The sequence below is a fragment of the Dama dama genome, chromosome 11, assembly GCF_033118175.1.
Source record: "Dama dama isolate Ldn47 chromosome 11, ASM3311817v1, whole genome shotgun sequence".
Classification (NCBI taxonomy): Eukaryota; Metazoa; Chordata; class Mammalia; order Artiodactyla; family Cervidae; genus Dama; species Dama dama.
The window spans coordinates 27,073,322-27,095,771 of record NC_083691.1 but is presented as its reverse complement, the minus strand read 5'-3'; the positions used below and the strand labels follow the sequence as shown (position 1 = coordinate 27,095,771).

At 43.1% G+C, this 22,450-nt stretch overlaps 1 protein-coding gene across 1 annotated transcript; it reads left to right on the top strand.

The window, feature by feature from the left end:
• Positions 1–3,289: 3,289 nt before the first annotated feature.
• On the top strand, positions 3,290–21,913 carry MATN3 (matrilin 3). The gene is made up of 8 exons (XM_061156097.1): positions 3,290–3,503; positions 7,748–8,314; positions 11,377–11,502; positions 12,277–12,402; positions 13,992–14,117; positions 17,360–17,485; positions 18,083–18,193; positions 20,850–21,913. The coding sequence occupies exons 1-8, from the start codon at positions 3,290–3,292 to the stop codon at positions 20,903–20,905; spliced, it is 1,452 nt and encodes a 483-aa protein (XP_061012080.1). The 3' UTR covers positions 20,906–21,913.
• The last annotated feature ends 537 nt before the right edge of the window (positions 21,914–22,450 follow it).

Below are 22,450 nucleotides of genomic sequence, written 5' to 3'. Positions count from 1 at the left end.
GTGGCTCAGATGGTAAAGAATCTGCCTGAAATTTGGGAGACCTGGGTTCGATCTCTGGGTTGGGAAGATCTCCTGGAGGAGGGCATGGCTACTCATTCCAGTATTCTTGCCTGGAGAATCCCAATGGACAGAAGAGCCTGGCGGGCTACAGTCCACGGAGTCGCAAGGAGTTGGACAGGACTGAACGACTAAGCACAGCACCAGAGGAGTGGTAGCTGAAACCACATCAGACGAAATTTCTGACATAGATGGTACACAACCAAAGAAGCCCTGTTCATTCAGACTTTCCACCCCAGAAGTTTATTCTAGGGAAAGAGCAATAAATCATCACAGATCTGTCATCTGGCTCTTCCATCTCTCCTTTTTCCCCTTTTTCTCAAGACCAGCATATTCCAGATTTAGGCTGCCCCTTTAGTCTGAGTGCCTGAATGCAGATGTAGATCTATGAAAGACACGTAACAGAGCAAGAAGTATTTTTGTTGCTAGAAGACCCTGAAATTTTGGAGTCATTTGTTACCAGAGCATAACCGAGCTAGAGTGGAGTGATAAAGAAACAGTTTCTTAAAACTGTAAAAATAAGAGAGCAGTAGTAAAGTGAGTTTTTAAAGGAAGCTACCCATAATTTACTCCCTAACCTAACCAAATAGATTTACTCTCTACATATGCCTACCTGCAAATGTGCTGAAACAGACCATTACAGTTCATGTTGCTTCTCCCCCTGCATTTCTTGAGAGAAGGAGCCTGTGGTGGAGGAACACCAACTCCCCCGCTAGAGGAGGCCAGAGGAAGGGCCTGTCTGCAGAGCCCTTGCCCAGCACAGAGCGGCTCTTGTCAGGCAGTGGAGTGAAACGGAGCGAAGCCATTTCCTCAGCATCCTTCGACTCTTGGAAAAAGTAATGCCAGGTTATTTCTTCTCTGACAAATAATCTATCATGCCTATTTACTATCGTGCCAAGGTAGGGCTAAATATCAGCTCTGTTCGTGAACTTTGATTAATATTTCCTGAAATCCTGGTCCCACTGTAGACTGTAAACCTGCACACGGTGAGGGAGAATTTACAGAAATTCAGCAGTGAACAATGCAGGCATCAGCTCTATGCTCCTGGAGCCTACAGTTGAGTGGGGTAAAGAAATAAATACAATATATATATACATATATTGGAGAAGGAAATGGCAACCCACTCCAGTCCTCTTGCCTGGAAAATCCCATGGACAGAGGAGCCTGGAAGGCTACAGTCCATGGGGTCGCTAAGAGTCGGACATGACTGAGTGACTTCACTTTCACTTTTCACTCTCATGCATTGGAGAAGGACATGGCAACCCACTCCAGTATTCTTGCTTGGAGAATCCCAGGGACAGAGGAGCCTGGCGAGCTGCTGTCTATGGGGTCACACAGGGTCGGACACGACTGAAGTGACTTAGCAGCAACAGCAGCAGCATGTACATATATATATAGTACACTTTATATATATGTGAAACACACAGATATTGATACTTATATATGTATATATACATGAAACACAGGTATTGATACCATAATAAATTGGAAAGGAAGAAAGAGTAGGAAAGAATCTAATTAAAACAGTTTTTCAAACTGCTGACTGGGAAATAGTGAATCATGAACTCTGTTTAAATGTTTTATGACCAGATCTTTTTTTAAAAAAATGAAACAGAACTGAATGAACATGAATAAAGCAGATTAATTAGAGTGTGTCACATGTGGTAAGGGTAAATACTATTTCAGGAAACTGCTATTTTCTGTTGAACACAACCCTACTAGATATTTATGTCGCTCTCAGTTTATGATATAAAATGTAGCTGTTACAGTGGATAGCTGGGCTTCCCTGGTGGCTCAGTTGGTAAAGAATCCTCCTGCAATGCAGGAGACTGGGGTTCGACCCTTGGGTCAGGAAGATCCTCTGGAGAAGGAAATGGCAACCCGCAGTCCATGGGGTCGCAAGAGTGAGACACAATGTGGTGACTAAACCACCACCAACACAGTGGATAGTGGTAAAAATAAGTTTGAAAAAACTAAGATATAGGGATGTCCCAGTGCCAAGGCCACAAGGTGGGAACAAGCTTGGCGTCCTCCAGGACAAGGGGAAAGCCTAGTGTGGTTGATGCATGGAGAGAAGAGTACAGTTTCAGATGTGGTCAGTGTGGCAGAGGAGGTGGCCACGCAAAGGAGTTTGGAGTTTACTGGAAGTAAAGTTGCAGGGTTTAAGAAGTGATCTTAAGGTTACTATATGGAGTGTAGATATTTAAAAGGCAATAGTCTGAAAGTAGGAAGACCACACAGGCTCTGTTGGGACTTACGTTCATTGCCGTGTTTCACCATCCAGCTCAGCTGTGACCTGCTTTTGGAAGCCTTCCTGGTTTCCGCAGGCAGAGCCAATCTCTCCTTGACCTCAGTATATTTCCTTAGACAGGTACACCATTGATGCTTCTCTCTCTACCCATGGGCTACGAGTTCCTGGAGGGTCCCCTGGGTGGGCTCCAGCCCTGCACTGCCACCACCATCACCCCTGGGGGAGGAAGTGGGATGGAGGGAGAGCCTTTGAAGCCTGTGGTACAGGCTGTCCTTCCAGCTCACAGAGGGCTCTCTGGGGAAACGTATGTTTGACTTTCTATTCCTGGTAATTTAAGTTCAAATGTTTAGGATGTTTGAAGTTAGGATGAAAGTATTTCTATTCACGCTGCTAGAATCTGTGAGGTGGGTTTTCTTTGTTTTTTTTTAGGAGAGCCCACAGCAAAACTTGGGTTCCCTGGCTGGGGAAAAAAATGTAGTTGTGAGGAGCGAGGGGAAACTCTGAGGTGGGCAAACCTGGATGGAGCTGGACCGTAAAGCCTGGGCCTCCTGAACTGGGAGCCTGGGGGTCAGGAGGGCGAGTTGGGGGTCGACCAGGCCCCAGGTGTACGGCCAGGCAGAAATTTCGAGAGGGGTAGAACCCGGCCAGGAGGCAGAGGGCCGAGCCCACCCAGACGAGACCGGAGCGGCGGCGGGCCGGGGTCGGGCACCGCGCCGCTGGCCGACGGGCGTCACACATTCCAGGTCCGCTGCGGGAATGCACTGGACCCGGCGGCCCGCTGCCCTGGACGGGTTCGCGGGCGGGGCCTAGGCCGAGGGGTGGGGCCTAAAGCCGAGGGGCGGGACCCCAGGCTGCAGGGGCGGGGCCCGCGGCCGCGGGACCTTTAAATTGGCCGCCCGGGAACCCGGCACCCGCCCGCCACTGACCCAGCCACTGAGCGACGACCAGCCGACGGACACGGGCAGCAGCGCGGAGCCCACCATGCCGCGCCACCTCCCGGGACTGCTTCTCCTGCTCTGGCCGCTGCTGCTGTTGCCACCGCCCCCCGCCGCCCCCAGCCCCATGGCCCGCCCGGGCTTACGCAGGTTGGGGACCCGCGGCCCAGGGGGCAGCCCCGGACGGCGCCCCGCTCCGGCTGCCCCCGCCAGCGTGCCCTACTCCGGGGCCGGCCAGCCCGGCGGGGCCCGCGGCGCAGGTACACGGCCTGGGCGGGAACGGGAGAGGGATCCCAGACCGAGAGGGACAGGAGAGGGTCCCAGGGAAGTACACCCGCATGGAGCGAGGGAGCTCCTGGACCAGGGCCTGGCGGGCTGGATGGGTGGGCAGGCGAATCTGGAGTCAAAAAAGGAAACTCCTTGGTCACCCACCAAGTATTCCCTTCACCCCAGCTCAAGCCAGATGTGGTGCAGGAGAAAGATCCCCTCCCCTGCGGGACAAATCCTGTGGGGAAACTGAGGTCCAGAGAAGGGAAGAGAGATGCCCAGGGTCCCTCCTAGCCAGGGCTAGACTTCCCTTCTCCTGAAGCTCAGACTCCATCAACTGCCGCCTGAGACTTGGGCAGAGAGGATGGGGCAGTTGTGGGAACAGCTGGGGGCTTCTCACAGCTCTCTGTCTCAGACCCCACCTCTTGCTCAGCTCAGTAAACTTTCCCCGAAATTCTGCTTTCAGTTCTCTGGCTGACTGTGCCCCATCCCCAACCTGTGCTCTCTGACATGCTCAAACACCCAGGACACTTTTGGTCTTTGGTGAACAATAGCAATTCACTTTTGGGTCAGTAGTTGGTTCTTGGGGCAGAGGAAACCTCCTAGAGAGCAGAGTTGGAAGGTGATCCAGCACAGCCCCTGACAGCACATACAGGGGAGCTGAACCTTGTCAAGGTGAGAGAATCCAGCAAATCAGGGTCAGAGCCAGGAATAAAGCTCAGGGCTCGGATATCCCAAGCGCGGGTCTTTCCACTGCTTCAAGCTACCAAGCTCTTAGTATGGTTTACATAACATTTTTATCTTCATTACCAAAAAGTCCAGCATCAGAAGTTGTTAAAGTCTGGCTTTAAAGAGAGGCGGCACCAAACCATTTTCTGGATGTCTAGTCTCATCCGGCCAGTGATGCTTTACGCGCCAGGTTGATTTGTGTTGTCCACCTCTACTGCACCTTTTGAGTAAAGTTGAGGAAAAACACAAAGGATTCTTTCCTGCATCAGCTCCAGTGGACTGGATTTGCTATGGCAAGAGCACGGTCATTGAGACAGGGAGTGCCAGGGTTCACAGTGGTTATATACAGCCCAACCAGTGGGTTGCTTCAGGTCAAGAATGAGGATAGGGAAGAAGTCTTTCTCCCAGAGGTTATTTTACCTCTGGTCCTGACCCACATTCCTTGGAGAAGGGACTAGAAAGAGAAGGAAGGATTTCTCATGGGGTAGTCAATGTTCCCTGAGCAGCACTGGTCCTTTATTACTTGAAATCAAAACCAACATTAAATGATAATTCTTTAATAAGCACTGCATTCCACTCTTTTTCAAATTCTCTCCTTTTTGCATCCAGAAATTGCTAGGCTTTGCTATGGACTTTTATTTCTAGCGGAGATCTCAGAAATTGACAATTATTGTGAGTAAGGAAACATTTTCGGAAATTCAGATTCTCATTTTCTTGATTTCTAAGAATCAAAGTGTTGTTATCTAGAAAAGGGAAGTGAGATTCAAAAACAATGAATGTAAAGGGGGTCTGAATCAGGAAGTAAGCAGATGCTCACAGAACATCCTGCTAAGCCCCCTGAATTTTCTATTCCTGCTGTAATAAATTACCATGAATTTAGTGGCTTAAAACAGCACACATTTACTGTCTAAGAGTTCTGTAGATCAGAAGTCTGACACTGGTCTCCCTGAACTAAAATTAAGGTATCAGCAGGGTTGCTTTCCTTTTGGAAAGATCTTAGAGGAGAATCCATTTCTCTACCTTTTTCACCATATAGAGGTGACCCTCATTCCTTGGCTCATGACATTTTCCCTCCATTTTCAAAGCCACCAAAGGCAGGATGATTCCTCACATGTCATCTCCCAGATCTCCTCTTCTGCCTCCCTATTCAACTTTTAGGAGTCTTTGTAATTATATTGGATCCACCAGGATAACTGCCCCATCTCAAATCTTCAACTTAATCACACTTGCAGAGTCTCATTTACCTTGTAAATAAACATACTTACAGGTTCTGGGAATTAGGTCATGGACATATGAGGGGAGGGCATTATCTTATCCTGCCCACTACACCCCTGTAACCTCCCATAGATGATTCCCTGTGAAAAATCAAGTGAAGAAGGAAATGAATCTTGCACGTTTACTTGCAAGAACATAACCTCAACATGAGTAAGGACACCATTCGGGTGTTAGAGACAACACTGTCAGATATGGGGTTCATATCATATGTAGTTTTCCTCTTACTTAAATTATGCAAACACAGCCAGATCCATCTCCTGGAAAGATTTTCTTCTTCTTTGCTCTCAGTGCATGGTAATCAGGGATGAAATGAAATTCTGGAGTTATTTATTTTTTTTTTAAAGAATTAATTCCTTTTGACTTAGCTAAATACATGACGTACAGCATATTCAGACTGATGGCTCAGAGTCACCAAGCAAGATGTTTACTAAGTACTTGAGATAATGTTAATTTTGGTGGCAGAAAATGTTGCCTCAGAGAGGCAATCATGCCTGGGCTGGGAGTCTGGAAACCTGGAGCCCTATCTATATTCTACCACTTTCTAGCTCTACACCTCCCTGAGTCTCAGGTACCTCACCTGTATAAGGGTATAAAAGCAACTCTAACTTGCATCTCTGATTGCATCTCTAACTTCACAAGGTTGTTGGGTTGAAATCCTGTGATAATCTAAAGTGTTATTGAAGGTAGAATTTATTTATTGTCTTAATTAATACCTCTAGGAATCAGGCTAAAAGCAAGAGGATACTTACCAGTTTTTTTTTTTTGTTGTTGTTGTTTGTTTGTTTGTTTTTTACCTATACAGAGGCATAATTCCTATTGCAGACAGGGCTTTTTCTGTCATCAACTGCTTAGCTAGGAATTTAATTTTGAATAAATAAAATACCTACACCTTTTCTCCTTACACACTGAGTAAATTGCTCTCTTAGAGTTTTATCAATTTCCAGCCAGCCTCCTATTAGGAAAGGAAAGAACCCTGAGTGACATTTCATGCCAAAGGATATCATTTTGATTCAGGGCTTGGGGGTGTGTGTGTGTATGTGTGTTTTGGGAAAGAAGGAGGAATGGCTTCTCTCTTGGATTTGATTTGGGTGGCTAGGAGAGGGAGGAGTATAGAATGAGATTAGAGGCGGAAAGGATAAGAAGGATGTGCTGAAAACAAAACTGTATTGTGTCTCTACAATGTGCCAAGTCCTTTTGTTTGGGAATGATACATGTTCCTTGAGGGCAGGTAATCTGGCTTATTATTATTATTATTTTTGTAGCCCCTTGGCTTAATACATGGTGAAAGTGAAGTTGCTCAGTTGTGTCTGACTCTTTGTGACTTCATGGACTGTAGCCTATCAGGCTTCTCAGTCCATGGAATTTTCCAGGCAAGAGTACTGGAGTGGGTTGCCATTTCCTTCTCCAGGGGATCTTCCCAACCCAGGGTTCGAACCCGGGTCTCCCGCATTGCAGGCAGACGCTTTACTGTAAAAAATAAAATTTGGAGGATGAAAAAATGAAAGAGAGGTGACTAAGAATTTGGTGGGGGCAGTAGGGATAGATACCAGGTCAAACTCTCTGCTTCTTGAAACAAGACATGCTGACAAAGACGGACCTCAACGTGGACTAGATGAAGTGGTTACCCTTCTTTCCACTTTTTGAGGTTTAAACTCAGGGCTATTTGGACTTCAGAGTTCACTAAACATGAGTGAATGACCAGATGGAGGGAGAATTTAGGGCTGCTCTGGAGCAGTTTTCACCACCTTGAAAGTGGAGAAAAAGAAGGAAGTCACCAGGAGAGCACCTGCGTGCCTCGCCTCACACTCTGCCGTTGTCTGAGGGGCTGTGAGGCTTGAGCAGGCCATGGAGGGGGCATTGAGGCTGCCCTGAGTTCAGTTCAGACAGGGTTCAGGGATGGCCAAGGTGCCCAAGAGAGGCCTGAAGTCCATTCCTGTGCATCAAAGAGGAACCTTTGAACAAAACTTTAAGCAGAAGGATGAAACTTTCCAGGTGAAAAGTTCAGGACATTCAAAGAGGGGAGCTCTTTGAGGAAATGTCACACCACTGTGTGAATTCTCACTGGGGAATCCTGAAAGGCCTCAGTGCTTTCAATGTCCAAAGGGAGGGTGGTCTTGAGGAAGACAGCAGAGTCGGGTATCTGGGGCCAAGGATGCTGGTCACAACATTCCCCTTCTGACTGTGGTCCGCTCACTGATTAGCCATGTACTGTTGCCCATGCCCTTCTTTGCAGGTGTTTGCAAGAGCAGGCCCTTGGACCTGGTGTTCATCATCGATAGTTCTCGTAGTGTACGGCCCCTGGAGTTCACCAAAGTGAAAACGTTTGTCTCGAAAATAATTGACACTCTGGACATCGGGCCGGCGGACACGCGGGTGGCAGTGGTGAACTACGCCAGCACCGTGAAGATCGAGTTCCATCTCCAGACCCACTCGGATAAGCAGTCCCTGAAACGAGCCGTGGCGCGGATCACGCCCTTGTCTACGGGCACCATGTCAGGTCTGGCCATCCAGACGGCGATGGACGAAGCCTTCACAGTGGAGGCAGGAGCTCGAGGGCCCTCTTCCAACATCCCCAAGGTGGCGATCATCGTGACCGACGGGCGGCCCCAGGACCAGGTGAACGAGGTGGCGGCGCGGGCCCGGGCGTCCGGTATTGAGCTGTACGCTGTGGGCGTGGACCGGGCCGACATGGAGTCCCTCAAGATGATGGCCAGCGAACCCCTGGATGAGCACGTTTTCTATGTGGAGACCTATGGGGTCATTGAGAAACTTTCCTCTAGATTCCAGGAGACCTTTTGTGGTAAGTCTTTGCTTCTAGTTAGAAAAGATGTTATAGTCAGACATCGTGTGTCTGAAGAAAAAGAGATTTATTCTTTTTTTTTCGGTGGAAATTTTATGGAAAACTTAAATATAAGCAACGTTTTTTTTTTTTTTGGTATGTGATTTTTTTTTTTTCTAAACTTAAGCATGCTTTGTTGGCTTAGGAATATAGAGCTGCCTTATATATAAGTTGGTTTGCTCATAAAATCTTCCTGTTTGCATTAGAAATGTGAAGTTCTGGAAATATCCAGGGTAAATGATCCTGCTGTTCCCTGATGGGGTCAGAAAAAAATACAAATAAAAAACCAGACACCTCTCTTCTCCCCTCTGCCCACCGCATTTTTTCCAGATATTTTCTTTAGTTTTACCATCTCTAGATTTAACAGAACTCTGCTTGTTTTTTTCTCAGAAGACAGGGACTGCATCTGTCCCTAGAAAGATTGGCTGGCTTCTTGTCCAGCATAACTGTCCATCAGAGTGTATACTTAGCAATACTCTAGTTTTCAGATTCAGCTCATTCTCTGATTATTCCTTGTGGAGGGACAAGATTAAGAACCAGGGAGACTAGGATTTCATCTCACTTTTGAGATAGCAAGATGTAGGCTATTTTTTGGTTCTTTATTTTAATGTTTTAAGTTTTTAGTTGTTCTGCTACTGTCCTCCCTCTCCTTTCTTCCTTTAGGATGGAGTTTAAATCTGAACATGCTGATTTAATTAGAATTTTTAGCATGAATCAGCCAAACCCATGAATATGAATCCATTCAAGGCTCAGGTTTATCTTTAGTCACTGATCAAAATTATGAATTTGTGGGACTCAAACTTTTTAATTTTTACTTTTAAATTTATTTTTTGTTTTTCTTTAAAAAAACTCTATCTTCCTTTGTCTCTTTCTACCTATATTCATTTTTTTAAAAATCATCTGGAGATAATCTTTCAAAACTCTGTAGAATTATCCAAGCAGGTGTGGACAAATTTCTAGTTCAGGTGAATTTTAAAGTGTAGATAACTGTTGCCGTATAATTTATTCTGCATTTGTTTTCTCAATATGTGTTTATTGATCACTGATGATACAAAGATAAAGGTAATCCCTGCCTACCATCAAGCAAAAGTCTAGGGCTGGACCTGAGACAAGCAAGTGAACCAATAATTACAGTTGTCAATTTCAAGAAGACTTTATACATAAATGAAAGTGAAACTCAGTAATCAACAGTTTGTCAGGAAATGGGAGATGAAGTCTCGGTCTGGAGCAAATTCTGACCTCATCTCAGCCAGACCTGGCAGGGGCCCTCTTGTGTTTCCTGCCTTAGGACACTGGGTCTTCTCAAGCTGTCCTTGGCTTTAGTGGCATTAACTCGGCAGTCATTGGTTTCCCAAAAGAAAATAGCTTTCTTTCTCCCAGGAAACCCCCCCTGTATTTGTGGGTGAGAACTTTTCCATGAAGATGCTGTTCTGTGGCAAGGTTGGGCCTCAAAGCTAGCACCTGGGGTTGGGCTTGAAGGACATAAAGTAACAAGTGGTGAGTGGCCACCTTTTCATCCTGGTACAAGAGACCTTCTTGTTCTGGGGGAAAAACGTCCTGTCTTTGGAAATAAGACTGAGGGGCAGCTGTTGTAGTCAACCGACTGGAAAGATTATTCCATGAAAAGGCCCTTCTTGGAAAAATATTAGCCTTGTCCTGTTGCCAGAACTGTGGGGGCTGGGTGAACTGCCACAGGGGTGCCAGCCTGCTCCTACAGGCCTCCTTGGTTTCTCAGAAATGACCAAATATATGATTCTTTTATCAAAACATGTCACTTGGGAAAAAAGTCTGACATAAAAATGGCTCCAGGAGCAAAAAGATGAGGATGCCATTTAGCTAATGTGTTGTGTTCTTTTTCTTTTACTGATTCGTATATAGCAGATGGGGCTTCCCTGGTGGCACAGATGGTAAAGAATCTGCCTGCGGTGCAGGAAACCTGGGTTTGATCCCTGGTTTGGGAAGATCCCCTGGAGAAGAGAATGGACACCCACTCCAGTATTCTTGCCTGGAGAATCCCATGGACAGAGGAGCCTGGCGGGCTATAGTCCATGGGGTCGCAAAGAGTCAGACATGACTGAGTGACTAACACTGTCACTTTCTTTTTCACTTTTCATACAACATGTGAGTTTAGACTCCTTGCAGATATGAGAGTCACGTGCAGATACATTTGAGCTCAGGAACCCGTACCATATATTTAAAAGGCAGTTACCTGCATTGCCCTCCACCATTTGCATGTTCAAACATGTATTGCTGCCCAAAGAGTGAGTGGGTTTCAGGCCTAGTGCAATGCCTGGGGATGAATTCTGTTTAGACTCACACCATAAAACCCTTGAAAACTGGCTTCTGGTTGCAGTGGGACAACTAGCTTGTAGAACTTCAGGAAGTACAATATTGTTCTCCTCTTGCTGTTGGAGAACAAAAGTCTTTTTCTCTGTCCAGGTAGATACACTGGATAAAACACTGAATTGCCTGATTCATGTAACTGTTTGGTTTCAGCTCCAAATTCAAAAATCCCTTTCTCCTTTGAGAAACTCAACCACAAGATCTATGATTTTAAATTAGTAACATTCCTAGTTACTAATTTAAACATTACTAAGGGGCAGAAATAAGCCAGGGGCAGAAAACAAATAGTCAATTTTTAGAGTGAACTAAAGATGGAATACTTTGGCCACCTCATGCGAAGAGTTGACTCATTGGAAAAGACCCTGATCTGGGAGGGATTAGGGGCAGGAGGAGAAGGGGACGACAGAGGATGAGATGGCTGGATGGCATCACCGACTCGATGGACGTGAGTTTGAGTAAACTCCGAGAGTTGGTGTTGGACAGGGAGGCCTGGCCTGCTACGATTCATGGGGTCACAAAGAGTCGGACATGACTGAGCGACTGAACTGAACTGAACTGAAAGATGGAATTGGAGAGGAATGTGCAGAGTGATTTTTTTGTTTTTTTTTTTGACAAGAGAGGAAGTATCTGAAATGCTTCTTACGTGTTGACACTGACTGATGTAAATTTTCTTTGCACAGCTCTGGATCTGTGTGCATTGGGCACACATCAGTGCCAGCATGTGTGTATCAGTGATGGAGATGGCAGGCACCACTGTGAATGCAGCCAAGGATATTCCTTGAACGCTGATAAGAAGACGTGTTCAGGTGAGGCCTGCTTAAGGGACTGGCTGACAGGGACATATTTGGGGACTCACTCCCCAAGACTTTGGACTGGCCTTATGCTTTTCTCCTAACTGCCTTGTGGCAGATTTACTGTTATCAACAACTTTCCTTGAAAAGGAACATGAGGAGGAAAGTGAGATAATACCTAAAACAGCCTATTACAGTAGTTATGGCTTGTTTTAGAGAGAAGGGTTAGTAGAGGAAAAGGACAAAACTCTTGGTCTTTTGAGATTTTGGAATTTTTCCTGGATATTATTTAATTTAATACAAGCTACTTTTACCTCTCTGTTACCCTAGGTGCTCATGGAATCTAGAAGTGGAAGAAAACTTAGGGAGGTTCTCACTCGTCTGCTGTATGAATACTCACATACTGTCAATGAAGGGTACAAATTAGGTCCATTTTGTTAGATCCTAGAAAATAGTTGTTGAGAGGAAGAAAACTTAAGAGATCATTTAACTCAACCTGATCATTTTCTAGAAAATGAAATTGAGATCCGTCCCCACTGCCCCAAGAAGGGAGAAGACTTACCCATGTCATGGGATCTGTTAGTGAAAGAACCAAGATCAGGAAGCGAGTTCCAACCCTCCCGTCCAGTAGGCATCCTCTTGTGTCAGACTGACCCATTTCATTAGCATTGTGTATGTGTGTGTATGTATATGTGTGTATGTGTGCGTGGATGTGTCTGGTATGGCCCATAGTTATTTGCTTACCATGTTTTCCATGTGTTGACATTTGTCCTGGTCGTCTTTTGATAGCTATTGATAAGTGTGCTCTTAACACTCATGGCTGTGAACACATCTGTGTGAATGACAGAACTGGCTCTTACCATTGTGAGTGCTACGAAGGTTACACCTTAAATGAAGACAGGAAAACGTGTTCAGGTAAGTGGGGGCAGGGGCTTTACTATTGCCTCTCTGTCTACCTACCTCCCCAAGCCAGTGTTGGGGAGGTCATCTCAACGGGGAACTTGATATCTTTTTGTCTGTTGCCATCTTGGGCTTTTCCCATTTCTTATGAGAAAAGTTAAAAATGGCAGTATGTTGTCTCATGACTTACCTGTGTGAGTGTGTTGTTCATTTCCTTCTCTGTCCCCAGCCTTAATTGTCCTCTCCAGATGCTGAAGACAATTTAGTTAAAATCAAATAACAACCCATCAGACACTTGTTACTTAAAAAAAGAAAAGCAGTAACTCTGCAGCGGAGAGACCTGGCAGACGCCACTTCCACTAAGTCATCGGAGTTGATGTCACTGGCAGTGACACAGTGACATCATGCTTCTTCTGTCATCACGTGACACACAGTGATGTCATACTTCTTCTGTCGTCATGTTCTCAGGGCACAACAGCACTTCTGTGGTTTTCTTGCTAAAAGTTTAGGATCATGAGGAAACCTCAGACAAACCCAAACTGAGAGACATTCCAAAATGAGAGACATTCCATGAACTAATTTTTCAGTAATTTTCAAAAGTGTCACAGTCATGAAAGACAAAGAAAGACTGAGGAAATGTCCCAGATTGGAGGAAACTCAGGAGATGTGACAGCTTAAAGCAATGTGTGAGCCTGGATTGGATCCTGGGCCACAAAAAGGGCATTCGTGGTAGAAACACTGGCAGACTTTGAATAAGGTCTTTGGTTAGTTAAGGGCATTGTATCATGGTTAGTTTCCTGGTTTTGGTCATCACACTGTGCTTGTATAGGATGTTTACATTTGGGGAAATGGCATGAAGTGTAGGACTTTTCAAGATGAAAAGTTCACAAAGATAAACAATAGTTTAAAAATATGTCAGTAGAGAGAGAAGTGTACAAAAGTGCAGTTTGGGTCTTGAGTTCTGATGCTGTTCTGAGTCAGTTGATCTCCTTTGGACTTGGTTTCCTCATTTATTACAGGAGAGGACCGAGCTACAGTTTCTTCAAATGCGGATTCTGTGTCTTTCTGAATCTAGTATAATTAGTTCCACAACGGTTGGAATCCCTCTGATTCAGCAAAAAAAAACCCCAGCAAATCTAAAAGGAATGCTTTAGAAAGCATTTGTGAGATACTTAGATGATAAAAGCTCAGTATAGGGGACTTCCCTGGCAGTCCAGTGGTTAAGACCCCATACTTCCAATGCAGTGGCTGTGGGTTCAATCCCTGGTCAGGAAGCTAAGACCCCATATGCCACATGGTGAGGCCAGACAAAGAAACAAACCAAAAAAAAAAAAAAAAAGAAAGAAAGAAAAGACCAACAATATAAACTCAGCATAGATTATGAAAAGGAGTAGGGGAAGATAGAAGACTAAGTATTATGTGTGTACGGGTTTGTTTTACTCAGCTAATTTCTAGTAAGAGTAAATATTACTGATGGCTTTGAGTGGTTTCTAGTAAATTCTCCTTTTTTGCATTGCTAGCTGCAAATAAGAAGATTTCTACATATGGGTAATAAAAGACCTCTCCACATTTAATTTCTTTTCTTCTGGACTTCCGCTTGGCAGCTCAAGATCAGTGTGCTTTGGGCACGCATGGCTGTCAGCACATTTGTGTGAATGACAGAGCTGGGTCCCACCACTGTGAGTGCTACGAGGGTTACGCTCTGAATGAAGATAAAAAAACGTGTTCAGGTAAGGTCCGCTCAGTAAATTCTTTCATACGGGACCTTATCTACTGCAGTGAAACCAAGTTTCAATTCACCATGAGGGAGATTCTTAAAGGTAAGGTAAGCAATTGGACTTCAGACGTTCTACCATGCTTTCAGGCCAAGGCACACACTGCTAGGGGGACAATTTGCTCACTAGGTTTTGCAGACATAGCTCACTTCAGAAAATTACTGGTAATGGGCAGGGAGTGGGGGAATATAAGAAAAGCTAATTGGATGTACGGTCCAGGAAAATTTTATATCTCTGAAAAGCAAATAGGAAACTTTGGAGGAAGTCCGTGGGACAGTAACTATTTGGTGTGATAGGCTGAACTGATCTTTTTCCAATTAAAACTAGGCCTGGAACTTTTCTGTAGTGCTCAACTTAAAGCTGGATCATTTTTAGTAAAGGAGACTTTGTAAATGACTGAATTAGACCCACACAGATCTTCCAGTAAGTTTGAAGCAAGTCCTTCACTGACAGTTTCTAGATGATCAATCTTGGGTGAATCTGAGGCTTATGACTTGGTGAGGGAGCCCGTGCCAGAACTGCTAATCCTCATTAATTTGATTTAAACTCACTGGGAGAACAGAGTGGCATTTATAATGTAAAAGCAGTCCTCTGAGAAATTCCTAGCTCTCAAGGTGGTGTTTAATTTTGGCATATTCAGTATTTTTTTTTTTTTTTTTTAGATTTTATGTATACTCTCCTCTTCTTGAGGAGGTGTAATATGTGACCTTTTCAAGAGAGATTAAAGGAAGTGGCACATCACGAATTTGCCCTTTAAAAAACAAAATGAGATCAATAAAATAGTACTGAGCCCCTATTTTGTTCCCAGGACTGTGCTTAGCCGTGTGGGCATGTAAGGAAGCATCAGCTTCTGCCTCTGAGTTATGACAGGTGGGGTGCAAACCGAAAAAGTGTCATTTTTTTTTTTTTTTTAAAAACACTGGAGGATAATGGCTTTACAATGTTGTGTTACTTTCTGTTGTACGACAATGTGAATCGGCCATAAGGATACATATATCACCTCCCTCTTGAGCCTCCCTCCCACTCACCTCCATCCCCCCCCCCCCCCTTTAAGTCATCACAGAGCACTGATCTGGGCTCCCTGTATTATATAGCAGCTCCCCACTAGCTATGTTTTACACATGGTGGGGTATATATGCCAATGCTACGGTTTTGATTACTCCCGAACCAGTACCTTAAGAAAGCAGCCACTGGTAGCGAGAGTCCATAACTAAGGAGAGGCTGGGGGTGGCCGGAGGGCTGGGACTGGAGGAGTGGAGGGGGCACGGGCAAGTGGAGGGGCTTGTGTCCATTTGTTGAGGTGGGTGGGACTAGGTCACAAGGTGGGGCTAAGTCCCCTTGGTGGAGAGGATTCAAGGCTGCTCTTCTCAAACGGTTAGTATCCCTGTTGATACTCTAAGTGGGTCCTTTAAACTGAAGACCTGCGAAAAGGAAACAAAGTGCAATTGCATGTAAACTAACAGATATTATGGAATAAAATGAACCACTTTATTAAAAAGAAGAAATCAAAGGAGATTTTCAGTTAAGACAGACTTCAGTTAAGGCAGCACTTCCGGGTAACAGTTCACCCACATTCTTCAGTGGCTGCTGGGTGCCATGCGCTGTTCCAGGCATTTTAGCGACAGCCACACATTTACTGCTCACAGCAAATTTACTCATAGCAACTGAGTAAGTGGTCACTTGCTAGTGAGTAGCAGAGCCAGGATTTGAACCCAGGCACTTGATCTGTGTGGTTCGTATGTTCTCAAACACTGAGCTACACTGGCTCATGGTGCAAAGCACATGACAACGAAAGGAGATCGAAAAAGAAAGATGCGATGGTGGGAAATAAGTATTTATATATTTTACAGCAATAATGGATGCCATGCTAAAACTGGGGTACACAACGTGGGGCAGATCCCCTCTACTGGCCTGCCTTCCCCTCACTGGGCAGTGGGAAAGCTAGTAAATTAACCGTGGGGCCCCAGATCAGGGGCTGGGGGCTGGAGGCATGTCTGCTTGTTATCTCTGGAGTCGCTGCTAAGCTGGGCTGAGGGGAAAAAGAAATGCTCTGCTAGTAGGCATTTTACTGGAAACATCTGAATTGTAGTAGTGAAGGGAATATCAGTGTGAAAGTTGGAAAGACGTTGTGGTTAGATTATCTAGGGCCTTGTGTGCCATGAAAAGCTCTTTTCTAGGCAGTAGTGAGCTACAGATGAAGGTGAAAGAGGAGAGTGAAAAAGCTGGCTTAAACTCGACATTCAAAAAGCTTAGATCATGGCATCTGGACCCATCACTTTATGGAAAATAGATAAGGAAACAATGGAAACAGTGATAAAATATTCAGACTTTAAGAAAATCAACCCCAAATATACATTGGAAGGATTGATGCCGAGGCTGAAGCTCCAGTACTTTGGCCACCTGATGCAAAGAACTGACTCATTGGAAAAGACCCTGATGCCGGGAAAGACTCAAGTCTGGAGGAAAAGGGGACGACAGAGGATGAGATGGTTGGATGGCATCACTGATTCAATGGACAAGAGTTTGAGCAAGCTTTGGGAGATGGTGAAGAAGAGGAAAGCCTGGTATGCTGCAGTCCATGGAGTTGGAAAGAGTCAGACACAGCTGAGTGACTGAACAACAATAGTGAGCCATGGAAAGCTTGGAAGCATGGAATGACACTTAAGAGGAGATTTAGAGGGGAACAAACAGTTTGACTCCTATAATGGCCGAGAAGGACCTATGTCCCCCAGGAAGCCTTTGCTCCTTGTAATGTATTTGTGACAGATAAAAAATACATGTCAATACGGTCTTTTTTGTGCAGCATCAAATTTAACTCCGTGTGTGAGTAGGTCCCTAATAATTTATTTTTGGTAATGGTGAAGATGATCTATATATAGCTGGAGAGCTTGGAGGTGTTAGGGAAAGGCCAGAGGTAAGTTCTGGAATAGAATTAAGATGCAGTACAGCCCTCCAGGACTGTGGACAGTGAAAAAAAGAGAGGCAGAACCCAAAATATTTGCAATAAATTGCAGGGAAAGGGCTGTGGGGGAGGAATCAGGAAGAGGCTCCCTCCTTCTGAAACATGGGAGACTGATGACTGAAGGATTCATATGTGCCCAAGTTGGGACCAAACCAAAGCTTCTTTCTCCCAGAAATCGGTGTTGCTTCCGATTGTAATTTGTGAATATTCTCTCTCCTGCCCCAATCCTGGCCAGTTCTTAACCAGTGTGCCCTGGGCTCTCATGGTTGCCAACACATCTGTGTGTATGACGGCAATGCCTCTTATCACTGCGACTGTGACACTGGCTACACTTTGAATGAAGACAAGAAGACATGTTCAGGTAACGATGGTCCCTTTAAGCCTCATCCGTGCACTTGGACAGGAGTGAGCTTTCCTGTCTTCAAGTCTGAAGTACAGTTTTGAGTCTTGCCTCTTACCATCGGAATCCTCCAGTGGTTTCCAGATGTCTTCAGGATGGAATGTTTCTATTTTTCCACCAGGCATCCTTCCCGCCATTGGTTTTTAAAGGAACCTCCACCCTGTTCTCCGTAGTGAACATTTTCATTTCTTAACGAAGACACAGTATCACAAGGAGATGGTCTTTATCTCTGCATTCTTGGCTTCTCCCTACATCCTGTTAAAACATTTTAACTTTGTATCATGGAGAATTTCTGATCATCACAAAAGCATTAACAGTAGAACTCTCATGTAACCATCACCTAGCTTTGACAATTGTAAACTTTTCCTCAACATCTCTGTTTCTTCTTTGACACATCCCACAGTATTTTCTCCTCTATCTGTGGCTCTTACTTCCTTTTATCTCCTCGAAAATGCATGTAGCTTAAGTCTTAAAAGTAGAAGTATTGAATCGTCGATTTCCCGATTTCCTATGATTTCTGATTAGCTGTAACGTTTTGTGTACTGTCATTGCCTCCAGCCATTGAAGAAGCACGAAGACTCATCTCCACAGAAGATGCTTGTGCGTGTGAAGCCACACTGGCATTCCAGGATAAGGTCAACTCATATCTGCAGAGACTGAACTCGAAACATATCCTTTTTGGAAGGATTTCTGCTTCTGCTTGAAGCCAACCTAGGTCTTACAATGGACATTTGAGGACACTTCACAGGATAAGGGCCTTATTCATTAAGTTTTAAGATGAACAGTAGAAACACACAGCCTTAATTTTTTAAGAGTTCTTTTTAAAATTTTAGGAGACTGTTACACCCATTTTTATTTGCATGTGAAAGCGGTGTAATTATTTTTCTAGTGCTTTTCCACAGCAGTATAAGCTCCTAATTGAGCTCTATTTAACCAGGGCTATCATCCTGATTCCTTAATAGGACTTTTTTACTCAGACAAGTCAGCTGATGAATGGAGTATGATAACTTTGTTTAGCCAGGTGGTCAGAGAGCAGGTTTCAAAATGTAACATGGTACCACCTCAGAAACTTTCAAAAGCAGTTCTTTAGCCAAAGGAGTTATTCAGGAAGAGTACTTTTTCTTAGCCCAGCTGAAGTTAACAACACTGTTCCCAGGGATCTTCGAGGAGTATACAAACTGTGATAGTTACCGAAAGAGTGTGCTCGCTGCTCAAAGGTCAGTAAACAGGCCAGGTTGGTGGAAAGTAAAGTTTGCTTTATTTCAGATGTGGTGGGCAACAGTTGTGGCTGGGGGGATCTAGAGTTCGGGCTCAGTAGTTGTGGTGGGCAGGCTTAGTTGCTCTGCGGCATGTGGAATCTTCCCAGACTAGGGATCAAAACCCATGTCCCCTGCATTGGCGGTGGATTCTCAACTACTTTATTTCAGATGCCGGCATCTGGGGATGGTCAGGGGTGAGAGTTTTTATAGACGGGGGGCGGAGGACTACATGCAGAAACAGAACAGTCATCTTCAGATTGGTCCTCAGTGGTTTGACCAGCATCATCATCTTGGTTGTTTTAGGTGTACTTAATCTTCTCTTCCGAGGTTCATTTGTTCTTTTCTTTGCGGCAGTTCTCTGAACTGTGGCAGCTTCTGTCTTGCCTACAGTCTGGTCATTAGGTAGCTAACTTCTTCCACCTAGTATTTTAGTATTGATGAGACAGTTCACAGGATATGGCTCAGAATATTATCTATAGCTCTTGAGAAAAAACTGAAGGTCCCTGACTATGCGTGATGACTATATTATTTAGTCTTTGATTGTTTCCAAATTTCTCACTTCTCTGATTAAGCTTATTCTTTGAGTAAAGTTTTCCACAGACAAAAGGCAAGCAGAGGACATGGTAAGGGGGCAAGGACCTTAGGGTTCAGCTCTTGTTTCAGTAGGAGCTTACCTCGGAGCTTGCAGAGACATTCAAGGGATATGAGGGGACACAGAACATTTTAAAGGAATGTTTCCAAATCCTTCACTTCCTTAAATTGATCTGCTTACAATGCAACTTGGGGTCAGTTGGCAGTCTCTTTTCCCATCTCTCATTTCAGTGCCACCAATCTCCTAACTTTACATAAGAAAGGGATATCTCTTGCTTACCTTGAATTTTAATAAGGTGAATTTCTTGGAAAGGCAAAATCTCCAGAGTCAAATAAAAGGACAATTCTTTTTTGAAGTTATTTACTTTTGGCCATGCTGGGTCTTTGTTGCTGCGCACAGGCTCTCTAGTTGCATTGAGAGGGGGCTGTTCTTCTTTGTGGTGCACGGGCATCTCGTTGCGGTGTCATCTCTTGTTGGGGAGCCTGGGCTTTACGGTGCACAGGCTTCAGTAGTTGTGGCTGGGGGGATCTAGAGTTCGGGCTCAGTAGTTGTGGTGGGCAGGCTTAGTTGCTCTGCGGCATGTGGAATCTGCCCAGACTGGGGATCAAAACCCATGTCCCCTGCATTGGCGGTGGATTCTCAACCACTGTACCAGCAGGGAAGTCCCTCAACAGTTTTTTAAATTAAGGTTTCATAAACACATCTCTCCCAATTCATTCCATTAAGAGATAGCTTTCTAATTAAAATTTACCTTTTATTTTTTTAATGATTTTATCTCAAAATTTGTGATTGACTTCTTGTTTGGATCAACTGTGTGCCCATCATAGTTGTAATGATAACTCAACCAAGGTGATTAAAAAAATTTAGAGCCTTTGGTCAAAGAAAATTAATTCAAAGGTAATCTAGATGTAAACGTGTATGTGCTTGTTGTCTGTATGAAGTTTACGTCAGAAAGTGTAATAGAGTGATTAAGAACAGATTTTCAAGATTCAAGTAGAATAAAATTCTGTGGAAGCAGCAGAAAGGAAATACAAATTTAAGGAGATATTTTATTTTAGAAGAACAATAGTAATAATTCAGTATGTTATTAATATTACATAGGATACATTTAAAAGACTGGTTTAAATTTTATTTTAAAGCATCAATATTTATAGTACAGCAAAATTGCATACTTTGTTACATAAAAGTTATGAAAATTTTCATATAATTTAAATATGCACAAGGTATTACTTGTCAAAATTATTTTAGGGGACATATGAACAAAAATGCTTGAAGACCGCCACTTTATATCCTGCTCTCTAAAGGACAGAATATCTGAGTTTTAGTCAGATTAGATTTTTGGTGAGAAAATTTCACTCTTTCTGTTCCAATGAGAACTTACATTTTTCTTTTACCTTGTACTGAAGTGTCTGAAAGTGTGTTTACATTTTCTAATGTTTAAAAATATGTGGTTTTGGCCTTAACAGCTAGTCACTTGATGACATTTTGGAGAAGTTGCAAGCAAATGAATATGGACAAGTACATCGTTAAACTACTCAAATGTTTTACCTGGAAATAACGAGCATTTGGTGTAGTAAATACTTCAGCATACTCGAATGTTCCTGCTAGTAATCTGCCATTACAAATGCTTGAATGCTACTGGATCTTCTGGTGAACCAGTATCGTTTTTCTAAGGAAATAAATGTCCCTGATTAAGTGCAAATTTTAGTGTCTTTAAGCTATGACTGTGAAATAGTTGGTAGGAAATAGAAGGAAAGGTTTCATAATTTTTTTACTTCTTTACTAATTGAGCCATTTAATTTTTAAATGTTTGTATTAGTAAGATAATCATACTTAAAATGGAAACTTTTGATCTATTTTTTTTTTTCTTGATATAGTATAAACCAGTCTTGTTACTTTAGAGTGTAACTTGTAGAGGGTATTTACACATAAAAGTTCATATAGTTAAATTGAGATGAATATAATTTAGAACTATATCACTAACTTTTTTTGTTTTTTCTCATTTTTGCCAGGGTATTGTTGAAGCTGTGATCAGGGGATTGTAATACATATATCTAAATATAGTTAACACAGATTAAGTGAGTTGTTACATGCCATTTTTAATTCATTCTGATGTTAGAGACACACAACTACAGACTTTAGCTGTGAGTTAAATGTTAAACTATTTACCAAGAACAAAAAATTCTAAATTTACTTTACTTTAGAATTCAGTCAATAAAATTATATATTTATAAATATTGCTATAACAACATAACCTAATATTTTTGAAAATGTTCATGATAAGCCTGTTTTTTCCACTTACATATTTGATAAAAAAATTTTTTTTCAGCTTTAACGCTTATAACTTTTAGAAGAAAGTAGTTCTTTAAATTATAGATGATTCATTCTTTTTTCGTTTATGTTGTCTTTACTATAATAAAAACATCAATATCTATATATTATTGTCATGATTTTTTTTGACTTATATCAACTTTGTCTGTTCATGTATTTTCTTAAATTAAGCTGAATTACAATTATTTTGAAAATGAAACATTTTCTTGTCAATGAAACAGTGTCAGTCAAAACAGTGTTATGACTCATCCTATAATTTAATCTCATGCTCTCAAAGTTAAAATTTTAAGTTCAGGTTAAATAGAAAGGCTTTGATCAAGAATATTGTGGGAGAGGGAATAAAACAGAATTACATAAATTCAGATTAAATAATGATGAGGGTACATTAAAATAAACACCTGAAAAGAAACCCAGAAACAATTAAAAACAACTGAACTGTCAAGGGAAGAAATGAAAAACGAACACATCAAAGGCAATAAATATTATATGAAACATATAACTTCTCAACATTTTTGAAAGGACCTGACATACAGCAAGTGCTATTTTCCAAACTTCTTTGAGCACACAATCAGTTATATTAATATATCACAAAGAAATGGTATTACGGGGGAATAAATGAGAGCTCATGTACAAGAACTATGGAAAGGTATTTAGACACAAATTTTTAAGGATATCACCATCAGTAGCTTCAACTAAACATGCCTTAAACTTAACCAGTTGATTAGAATTCCCCCGCTTAGAAAA